The 12,156-nt window shown below is 41.5% G+C and overlaps 1 protein-coding gene across 2 annotated transcripts in view; it reads left to right on the top strand.

Annotated features, from left to right (window-relative positions):
- Positions 1-6,531, top strand: part of LOC106813167 (Down syndrome cell adhesion molecule homolog) — a 13,775-nt gene extending 7,244 nt beyond the window's left edge. The window contains exons 6-12 of one of the 2 annotated variants that reach the window (XM_014817236.1): positions 1,269-1,365; positions 1,874-2,047; positions 2,905-3,195; positions 3,678-3,852; positions 4,321-4,472; positions 4,695-4,779; positions 5,345-6,531. In XM_014817236.1, the coding sequence (XP_014672722.1) occupies positions 1,269-1,365; positions 1,874-2,047; positions 2,905-3,195; positions 3,678-3,852; positions 4,321-4,472; positions 4,695-4,779; positions 5,345-5,450 (1,080 nt within the window). In that variant the 3' untranslated portion in view covers positions 5,451-6,531. Of the gene's footprint in view, positions 1-1,268; positions 1,366-1,873; positions 2,048-2,904; positions 3,196-3,677; positions 3,853-4,320; positions 4,473-4,691; positions 4,780-5,344 lie in introns of both variants that reach the window. The other variant, XM_014817234.1, reaches the window with a different exon arrangement.
- The last annotated feature ends 5,625 nt before the right edge of the window (positions 6,532-12,156 follow it).

Genomic DNA, 12,156 nt, shown 5'->3' with positions numbered 1-12,156 from the left:
ACAGGTGTATGATAATATCTACCAGGTATGTACAGGTGTATGATAATATATACCAGGTGTGTACAGGTGTATGATAATATCTACCAGGTATGTATAGGTGTATGATAATGTATACCAGGTGTGTACAGGTGTATGATAATATCTACCAGGTATGTACAGGTGTATGATAATGTATACCAGGTGTGTATAGGTGTATGATAATATCTACCAGGTATGTACAGGTGTATGATAATGTCTACCAGGTGTGTACAGGTGTATGATAATATCTACCAGGTGTGTATAGGTGTATGATAATATCTACCAGGTATGTACAGGTGTATGATAATGTCTACCAGGTGTGTACAGGTGTATGATAATATCTACCAGGTGTGTACAGGTGTATGATAATGTATACCAAGTATGTACAGTTGTATGATAATATCTACCAGGTATGTACAGGTGTATATGATAATGTATACCAGGTGTGTACAGGTGTATGATAATATCTACCAGGTATGTACAGGTGTATATGATAATGTATACCAGGTGTTACAGGTGTATGATAATATATACCAGGTATGTATAGGTGTGTGATAATATCTACCAGGTATGTATAGGTGTGTGATAATATATACCAGGTATGTACATGTGTATGATAATATCTACCAGGTGTGTACAGGTGTATGATAATATCTACCAGGTATGTACAGGTGTATATGATAATGTATACCAGGTGTGTACAGGTGTATGATAATATCTACCAGGTATGTATAGGTGTAGGATAATATCTACCAGGTATTACAGGTGTATGATAATATCTACCAGGTATGTACAGGTGTATGATAATATCTACCAGGTATGTATGTGTATGATAATATTTACCAGGTATTACAGGTGTATGATAATATCTACCAGGTATGTACAGGTGTATGATAATATCTACCAGGTATGTACAGGTGTGTGATAATATATACCAGGTATGTACAGGTGTGTGATAATATAGCTACCAGGTATGTACAGGTGTGTGATAATATAGCTACCAGGTATGTACAGGTGTGTGATAATATAGCTACCAGGTATTACAGGTGTATGATAATATCTACCAGGTATGTACAGGTGTATGATAATATCTACCAGGTATTACAGGGGGACTGGTTATTTCTACCAGGCATGTGCAGGTGTATGATTACGTATACACTGTGTGGACAAGTTTGCGATCATATCTAACATGTATGTACGTATGTTTATTACGTACATAAGTGGCATGCGCCCTCATTCTCTACTTACAGAGTGTACAGCCAGTCACATCGAACAGAAACAACAGACCAACGCCGTTTCCATTTCCGGTCACAGATCTTCCTTCTCCCGACACTCCGCAGCCAAGAGGTGTGTATATTTACTAGATAGTGAGTACACAGAAAGGCCTGCTACCGTATCTTAACTCTTTCTCCTACGTATTAAACTGTACGGGCTTTCTTTGTTTCAAGAAAACGTGGGCAGTTTTATGCGCGTTCTAGGAACTGTTTTTCAGTCATGATTACATCGACGTAATTTCCTTGTTAGGATAGTCTTGCAAGCGTGACGCCTTTGAAATATTTATTCATTTATAAAAAATTCGAAGATTTTTTCAAAAGAATTTTATGGTAATTTCTTTCAAATTTTGAACTCATTATCATATATTAATCGACCTCGGCATAGATGTTTTTAGACGACCATAATTACACGCTAATCAATCTCCAGTTGGGAATGCAATTGTGCCGCGCATAAAATTATAATTACCCGTTTATTGTATTACGTAGCGTGATTAGATTATATGCATAAAGTTAATACTAGATGGCGCTGATTGCTTCGCTCGTCCGTAATTGCTATTCATTGCCGTTATCGATTCTTGCAGGAGGTGAGATGCCAATGAATCCTGTTAGACCTCAATTCAGAGGAGGTAACGAGATTAGGGGCATTCTAGGAGGTGTACAGGTGCTTCCGCACGGTGGCCTTCCTCCAGCCCACCCCAACCTCCCGCTGGGCAGGAAAGTGCTAACGCCAAAGGTGCTGTCGCCTATAGGCCGAGGTGAGAGTTACTCGCGGGGCTTTTACGAAACGATATGTGAAGCTTCGTGTAAAGGATGTATATGAACCTTCATATAAAGAACGTTTGTGAACCTTTGTATAAAGAATGTACATGTAAAGTTTAGTACAAAGAATGTACATGAATCTTTGTATGAAGAATGTGTATGAACCTTCATATAAAGAATGTATGTGAACCTTCATATAAAGAATGTATGTGAACCTTCATATAAAAAATGTACGTGAACACGTGTATAAAGAACGCAGTGGCTATATGCCCGGCAGCCGGGCACGGTCTTCGATTTCCTAAAAGTCCACATCCACATCCATGTACGCACATCCATGTATGCATGGCACATCCATAATATATAATTCCAACAACCCTGAATAGCCGATCTCGTACACCACCGGCGTTACGTCTGAAGGTCATTGGTTCGAATCCCATCTGTTTCGTTTTTATTATTTGTATTTTTCTATTTTTTTATCTTTATCCATTTAACTATTTTTTTCCAATAACGCAAATATTGACATGATTTATTTACAACAATTTAATTAAACTTAAATTAACTAAAATTAAAATTTTTTTTAATGAAATTAAATTTATTACTGTTAATTCAATTTAATTAGGGTTAGGGTTAGGGTTAGTCAGAAAGATCTGAACGAGCCAGGTCAAACAGAGGTCAAACTGCCGGGCATTTAGGAAATCGAAGACCGTGCTCGGCTGCCGGGCATATAGCCACAGCGTATAAAGAATGCATATTTACTAATCGGCTACATGTAAATCTTCGTGCGCACTCGTTAGTCGACCAGTGACGATGACGATAGATGCAGCGTCCGCCATTTTTGTTTCGCTCTTCGCAGACTTAAAGCGTCAGAGCGTTGCATCGAACGCCACCGACGTCTCGTCCAATCACGACGAGCTCATACGTGCCTACGAGAACTACAAGCGTCACCCGGCGGCGCCGATCGAAGAGCGAGAGATCAGCGGCACGCCGGCGGTCGCCCGCGTTGAGCCGGAACCCGAGATTCCGGAAGATTCCGACTCCGGGGAGAACAGTGCCACGGATCCAGGCATCCTGAGGTTCACCCAGACGCCACCTACCATTAACGAGCAGCGAGAGAGCACGTGCATCATGCCCGCATACAGCCAGGGTAAGAAGTGGGAGGGGTTGCTTAATTGTTAAATGTTATTTAATCGGGGAATGGAGAAATTCTTAAAAAATTTCAGTTTAGGGATTTTTATAATTTAAAGGGATTTGGAATTGCGACGTTATTCAACTGTTAAATTGTATAATTTTTGCTGGGGCATTGGGAATCGGCCCCCGCCACCGTTTCCTTCCCCTAAGAAGGCAAGGTGTAGTGATAGTGGCTGCTAATATACAGATGATATCTATAGATATAGCTCACTATAGCTATAGCTCACTAGCGTTCACCTGAAACAAACCGCCGACCATCAGAACAGCTAGAAAGCAACGGTCGAACACCGCACAGGTCTTTGCCATGCACGTGGTAGATCGCTAGCTACTTCCTAGCCAATATTTCTTTTACATTTATAAATGTTAACCAAACATTGGCTAGGAAGGAGCCAGCGATCTAATATTATCACTAGTTGAGTTGTTTCCTCTCTCTCGCAGAGACTATCCTGCCGCACAACACCAGCGCTCTGACGAAGCGAGCCAGTGTGTCCAGCGACACGACCACAGACCAGGACGTACAGCCGCCACGCGAGAGACCCAAGCGGCCAAAGCGAACACGCAGTCAGACGTCTGTGCAGCAGAGGCGGTCCAGCCAGAGCGGGAAATCGCCGAGGTAAGGGGGTGGGGTGGACTCCTACCCAAGCAGCTAGTGTAATATAATATACGATTAAGATTAATAATAATTAAGATTAATTATAATTAAGTAAAATATAGGAGTAATAGGTAATATTTGGAAGACATTGGCAAGAACGTGGAGGAGTAGACATGAGAAAGTACTCTAAAGGTAGTGGACATTTCCTAGCTATATAATACATGTATAACATAGTCATGCTAGATATATTTTAGTTTTGAAATTAATTACATAACTACAGCTCTAATTGGAGTACCTGAAGCAGAATGAAAAACGCCTATTTTTTTGCACCCCCCAAAAAATTGAAGCTTTTTCTACTACTGATCTGTCTAATTTATGAACTTTTTCTCTCTCCATGTTCAGTATTGTCCCTTGGATTTTGAAGACTAATCATTATGATGTTATAGATATATCAATGATAACATCCGTTGTTTTTTCGTCACCATGTAGAAACCCCGGCAGACGACGGACGGGTGGATCTTCGACGGACGAGGAGGAGACGACACCCAGCCCTCCCGATGTTCAGCCGGCCTACATGCGCTCAAGCAGCCATGCCAGCAGCCACACCTACTCCGACATAGACTCGCCCGAGAGCCCCGCAGGTCGGTGGCTGCGCGATGCACGCGAAAACGGTCGGCGAGAGTCTATAATTCAAAAGCGTCGAACAGAAAGGCCAGAATGGCTCATCGTTTGTCTAAATAGAAATTGTGACGTAGATTCTTCGGTAATAACGAACGTGATACGTATAAATATGCTGCCCTAATTATTTACCCATCACAACTGTATCTCTGTATTTTTAGAGCAAACGTTTTTTATTACAGGAGGCAGTCGCATTGGCAGCACACGTGCGCCAGATCCGAGAATTCAACTAAATGCCTCACCTAGAGAATCTGTAGATCTATTGGAAAGGTACGTACTGGCGCGAAATATACGAACAATACGAGCGATGACAGGGTAAAGCTGGGTTTACACTACCGAGTTTATGTTGGCGAATTGGCGAGTTGGACCAATTTCGCAATTCGGCAACTCCGAGTTGGCGAAAAATAGAACATGTTCTAATCTCCCAACTAGTTGCCATCGATCGGTTGGTCGCGCAACTTTTGCGTTTACACTGCCGATTGTTGGTTGTATAGTTGGGAAGTTGGTCCAATTCGCCAACACAAAGTCGGTAGTGTAAACCCAGCTTAAAGTGGACCAATTAGCCAGATGTCGGTTGATTCCGAAGCTGCTATGAATGCTTCAAACACTAGGGAAACATACAGCAAATGCTTCTCTGGCAGGTTAAATGTAAAAGAAAACATATACGATCATGTCTTACTTACCTAGTTCAGTAGTGATTGTTTCTTCTCATGCTGTCAGTCAGTGATTACATTATTCTTTCTCTATTCGCAATTAATTCAATTCACTATTTTAGTTTGTATGTCTATTTTTCTGAAATAACGAGTTGCTATAATGAATGTATTGCTTTGTTCAGGCCAAACGGAAGGCAGCCGGAGAATTCTCCAAAAATCGTGATAAAGCTTGGAGACGACGATGAGGAGGAGGACAGAGGTTATACACACAGATATACGATCGTATAGCAACCACAAATCATTAGCTCTGCTAACACACCCCGCGACCACAGAATCGCTTGCGAATATGAACGATAGTTCTACTGTTATTGCGAGGACAATTCACACGCATTACTTGTCGAAGTCGCTACTACGTCGCGTTGTACGTTAAGCAGTTCTTACGAACGGTGGCGACACGCCCGCACACGCTAGCCAGTACGCGGAGAGGCCAGAATTACGTAAGAAGACGTTTGCGTCGTTAAACTATTCTAGATCTACTGCTGCGACCAACTGTGTAATATCAGTGTGTCTGGTTTAAGTTCCGCTCGGGAGACTATATGATAGTATGCGACTATATATATATATATACATATATAATATATATATTATGTGTATGAATCACGTGCTAAGTGACTTTAACTACCTGGTACTTTGAGAGTGATACTGGCTTGCCCATCTAGTCGTCTGAATGAGGCCTTGGCCAGGGCCGTCAACCGAATAATTGTTTTTTATATATTGTATGTGCATATATTACATAAGAAAGCGTTTAACTTATGAATAGGGACGAATACTATTTAATATCGCGTACGTAATAACCTGATGCTACTGCTTGTCTGATCGGCCAGTACTATATGTATCATTACATAATCTCTGTCTAACGTCGCCACGGCAACCAAAGTCGAGTTCGAGGTCAATCTCCATGACATCAGCACTGTGACTATAGCATAGAAGCCTGTACGGTCGGCATGAGGGCGATGTGCATGGCAGACGCTTCGATTGATTAATCGCAGCATGAAGACAAACCTAATCGATAATCATTCTCTCACTCGATGGGCCATTAGTGATTCTCCCCCACCCTTCCCCACCTATAGATCAATACCTCGTCAATATGTATAGGAATGGCAGCTGTAGAGTATAGCCACCATGTAGGTGCTTTAAACATTATTGATGTTGTGAAACTTTACATCGCAGCATGTATATAGGTATATGCCCGTGTATTACGTAACTGTACCTAGATGTACCAAGCGCAGGAGCTGCCGTGTTATAGAGAGCCTGACTGAGTGGCAGCAAGTTGTCAGCGATTATTTTATCTAAAGTTTTTGATCGGCAATTTGTTTTTGTTTTGTTTTTCTATTTAATGATATTAGAGTGGTTGGGTTAGTCGCGAACGTGTGGCATTCACGTAGCACATCTTTTATATTGCCGACAGACGCTGCCATTCTGTAGGCTCCATTTATAAGTGCCTGCATACTTCTCAGCTCCTACATATTGTATCCTTCATATTCCATATATGTATATATATATATATATATATATATATATATATATAATCTCTGCCTTACATATCTATTGTATCATGTGCATATTCGTCTAGTATCAATGGTGTAATATGCAGGTATATAAGTATACATATAGCTAACTTATAATGAGAATAACCATTTACATAGTAGGAACATCTGTGTAAGATCCACTATCATGAGTATAGCCTACAGCGTTTAGTCCTATCTACTCGGAGGATGGTAATCAGCAATATTACACCTGAATAATGATCAGATTAGGCTGTACCGCATTGCTCTATAATCATGAGGATGGATCGAGTTAGTGTTGTGCATTCCTGGAGATGATCACGTGTTAAGGTTGAGCGCAGTGTTAGGAATTCGGAAGTATTGAGACTGATTATCTAATCGATTGTGCAGCAAAGTGCAATATATTTTACTAAATGTTAATTATGATCGATCACACATGTGGTGTTTAGCTGCAGCGTACATCTGGTACTTTGAATTCAAATGAGTAAGTTAAATTCGACTGTTGAATTATTAGCTAGTTTGACTAAACGTAGAGAAAACGACATATAGTGGACTAAGCAGATCGTAACCACGCACAGTTACCGTTGCTGTCGAAAGAAATGCGAGATTATACAAAGCAATATAGTAATCCATGTAACACAAGTGTAAGGAGAAAGGATCGATGGTTTGTAAGCCATGGAGACCCTGTAGGGCCCACTCACGGCAACTTAAATTTGGTGTGCTGAAGTAAACCAAATATGGCGACTGTTCCTTAGGTGTTTCTGATATTATTATTATTAGTTATGCTAAGCACAGATGATCAGGATGTACCCGTGGTTTCTATGGAGGATGCGTTTTCTGGAAGTATGTAGTACGTCTATGGTACGTGTAGGGAGCGAGGATATGCGTGTATCTACGGAGAGAGCGGGATATGCGTGTATCTACGGAGGGAGCGGGATATGCGTGTATCTACGGAGGGAGCGGGATATGCGTGTATCTACGGAGGGAGCGGGATATGCGTGTATCTACGGAGGGAGCGGGATATGCGTGTATCCTACGGAGGGAGCGGATATGCGTGTATCTACGGAGGAGCGGGATATGCGTGTATCTACGGAGGGAGCGGGATATGCGTGTATCTACGGAGGGAGCGGGATATCTGTGTATCTTACGGAGGTAGCGGATATGCGTGTATCTACGGAGGGAGCGGGATATGCGTGTATCTACGGAGGAGCGCGATATGCGTGTATTTACGGAGGAGCGGATATGCGTGTATCTACGGATGGGAGCGGGATATCTGTGTATCTACTGAGAGTAAAATATATCCATATGTATCTATTAGCTAAAGGTGCCGTTTGACTGTAAATATCAGGCATCTGTGCAAGGAGTTAAAGCAGTTGGTTTTTATGATTATATACACCTTATCAACTTCATATAATAATATATATATAAACATTGTTGTACATCCAAGATGTAGATTATAAATAAAGGAAATTTTGTAAAGTAAAGCAAATTTACATGTATATACCTACCTATACACAGGATGTTTTTTGTTATTATTATCAGCGGCTAGCATCTAAGTGCAGCTTAATAAAACGGAAGAACCAACACGCGTTCATAGACAGCAGTATGATGCTGCCTGGTTGTAACTAGATACAATAATTTGCTTACTATATCCGTTTTGTTTTTTACCATTACAATATAATGTAACCCAACAAGAGTAGGGGGCAACTCCCACATTGTCCATGTTATTGACACACATTAATATATATTTATTATTGTAAATGGATTACATATATTGTATGTAGGTCGTAACCAGCAATAGGTGCAGTCTTGTATATTAGCACGTCTTCATGGGGCAGGCAAGGTAGACGTCACAGCTCAAGATGTCGCCGCTCCCAATCACAAAGAAAGCGTATATAGATACGGTATAATAATAACATATACAGGAAGAGTTTGAGAGAGAGAGAGAGAGAGAGAGAGGAGAGAAGAGAGAGAGAGAGAGAGAGAGAGAGAGAGATGAGATAGAGACGGAGAGAGAGAGAGAGAGAGAGAGAGAGAGAGAGAGAGAGACGGAGAGAGAGCGCGCGCGAGAGAGAGGAGAATATATATATTATACACTTATTGCATAGCAAGCGCAGCATAGTTTTGTTTACTACGAAAATCAATATTACATGCGAAATGCAGACGCGAAAGTTCATTTACGTACCTTGGTACCTTTCCCCCTGCGGGCGTTTACTCACTGTATTCGTCAGCATTTAAATCGAAGTCAGACTGTGTAAAGCTGCTTCCCATATGTGATCGCAGCATAAATGCATAATTAAATATACAAATAAATAAAATAAATAGAATAATTAAATAAATAAATAAACACGCATATACGTACAAATGCAGCGTGAAAATATTGATTTGATTTTCCGCCGCGAGATCGGCGGTGGCAGTCACCATTACTCGGCACAAATTCGTCTGCTTCGCTTGCGCATCCGGAAATCGACAGGAAAGCCGAAATTCACACGGATAGTTTTTTCTCTAAAGTGATGTTATCGCGTTACCGGTAGTAATGTCGATGTATCACCTCTACGTGCGAATCCATCAATAGACACTTTTTATATGTTTCACGCTGCAGAAACACTATGCACCTACGATACAGACCTACGGAAAGCCCTCGCGAATCACACGAGAATTCCGAGAGATCGAGAGAGACACACCGATGTCAGACAATTAAAAGTAAGTCTGTTCAAGTATTTTTCTTATTGTCAATGACGTTTCGCACTCGTTTTCACGCGGCATCGCCTCTAACAAGTGTATATATATGCCATATGGGGGCACATTGTGTGGCGCTAATGAGTTGAGAAATTAAAACATTCCGACACGCTGGGCGCCGTTAAACGAGTGCCATCATCAAAGGTGAGCGTTCGCCGCTAAAGTGCTCACGTTAGGACTCTACATAGCATCGTGGGAGAGCAGGGTGGGGTGGGAAAGTGGCATTAGCGACACTACACTAAGTAACACCTCGATAAATACGGATAAGATATCGATAAATACGGGACTAGATTACATAGTTGTTTGGACTAGATATATACATAGTTATATTTCTGTGTTTGACGTGCCGTACGTACAGACCTTCTACGTAGTCTTATTTCACTATATTCTATATTCGTCGAACCAAGAGGATTATATATCGACTATAGACCACAAAAAAAATATTAATATAAACTATCGTTTTATTTCCATACTTTATCTAGATTTATAAAGTTAAATTAATAGATTCTATATTTGAAGAGCTTATTTTGCTTAACTGCTTACGTACATTTTAGAGAAATGAAAGAAAACGACAAACCAATTATTTGACAGATGTGGATCATCAATTTAAATAATTTTTACATTGTCGAGTAATTATGAGGCATAAGCCATAAATAACAAGTTTTATTACAGTCCTTCACTGTTTAATTACCTATTAGAATTAATTAACATAAACTGAAAAACACGGATGTAAGCAGTGTTTGAAACTAAGTCTAATAACAAACACAAATAATTAATTGAGTCACTCCACTGGAATATTTTAAGTTAAAACAATATGTTTAATAGCACATTTGTCTGTAAAATTCAATAATACAATCATTTTTCAGTACTACGAAGAAACTTATTGGGTTGGGGTGGGTGAAGGAGAAATCTAAAGCCACTTGTATGTTTTGAGAGTGTAACATCTAATACAACGTGTTATTAAGGCTGCGTCTTCCCACGAGGAGAAATAATTGTAGAGAGTTGTCTCGTAGAACAACATATATACATTGTTCGCCAGAGATATATAGCAATGTATATATGTTATGTATACATTTGTTCTCAGCAAGTTGGTATACAAATGTTTAGAGGCTGGCTGTTGATGGATTATAAGCTATTTTGTAATTAAATGTGATTGGAGTAAGCTGTTTTTGCAACTATAGTTGATTTTATGATGATGCGTCTGTTAAGCAGGATTGTTAACACTGTTTGTAAGCAAAGCAGAACTCTTTTGTCTCAAATTATATAAAATGAAGAGGGGGTTATCGCCAGCATAGTTCCATGATAATATTCCATCCAGTATGACTTTACTTAATGAAACGGAAGCAGACCCTTGGCATGAAGCTCTCGCTGCATATACCCCAGTCAGTACATACGCTGTGTGTTGCTGCGTGGGCTGTACTGTAACGGTGCGTGTGTGTCAGTGTGGTACGTTGGCTAAGTGTTCCGTGTACGTGTGTGGTACGTGTGCGAACGTGTGGTCGTGGGGATCCGTGTGTGTACGTGGCGTGTACGTGTGCGTGTCCTGACGTGTTGACGGTGTGTCGTGTCGAGCGTGTGTGATACGTGCGTGCGTGTACGTGTGTGGTAACGTGGCCGTGTGTTACGTGTGTGTGTAATGGGTTCGTGTCCCGTGTACCGGTGGTGTAGTGTGTACCGTGTGTGTTAACCGTGTGGTTGTGTGTGTAGTGTGTAACGTGTGCTTAAAGAGTGTGTGTGTGTGCTTGTGTGTGTGTGTGTGTGGTGTGTGTGTGTGTGTGTGGTATGTGTGTGTGTGTGTGTGTGTGTGTGTGTGGTGTGTGTGTGTGTGTATGTGTGTGTGTTTTGTGTGTGTGTGTGTGTGTGTGGTGTGTGTGTGTGTGTGTGTGTGTGTGTGTGGTGTGTGTGTGTGTGTGTACATGTGTGTGTGTGTTGTGCGTGTGTGTGTGTGTGTGTGTGGTGTGTGTGTGCGTGTTTGTGTGTGTGTGTGTGTGTGTGTGTGTGTGTTGTGTGTGTGTGTTGGTTTATGTTGTGTGTGTGTCGTGTGTGTGTGTGGTGTGTGTACGTGTGTGTGTGTGTGTGTGTGTGTGTGATGTGTGTGTGTGTGTTGTGTGTGTGTGTGCTGTGTGTGTGTGTGTGTGTGCATGTGTGTGTGTGGCATGTGTGGTGTGTGTGTGTGTGGTGTGTGATGTGTGTGTGTGTGTTGTGTGTGTGTGTGTGTGGTGTGTGTGTGTGTGTGTGTGTGTGTGTGTGTGTGTGTGTGTGTGTGTGTGTGGTGTGTGACAGGTGTGTGTGTGTGACAGGCCGACCGATCCGCAGGGCTATTTGCCCATAAATTCACTTCACTCGCAGCATCCGCGCCCACGATTCCGCAGCAATCAATTTATGGGCAAATGGCGTCTGCGAACGTCGAATCGCCGTTGACTGCCCAAGATGATATTCTTCGGTGGCGTTGCTTATACGTTCAAACTGGAGCCGGGGCGCGGAATTATTTTCGCGCCCACGAGAGTTCCGGACAGCCACGCACAGAGTACGTTGTTTGTAATATATGTGTCCTATATAAGACGAACGCTGGTTGGAATTATAAAAAAAAGTTAGTGTTATGTTAGGGTTAGGGTTTAGGTCTTAGGGTTAGGGTGTAATAATTTTACATTGTTGCTTCGAGGAAGTGCGAGTGAAATGGAAGTGCGCTG

Source organism: Priapulus caudatus, unplaced genomic scaffold (genome assembly GCF_000485595.1).
Source record: "Priapulus caudatus unplaced genomic scaffold, Priapulus_caudatus-5.0.1 Scaffold732, whole genome shotgun sequence".
NCBI lineage: Eukaryota > Metazoa > Priapulida > Priapulimorpha > Priapulimorphida > Priapulidae > Priapulus > Priapulus caudatus.
Note: the sequence above shows the minus strand (reverse complement) of the source record. Positions and strands in the feature narration are given on the sequence as shown.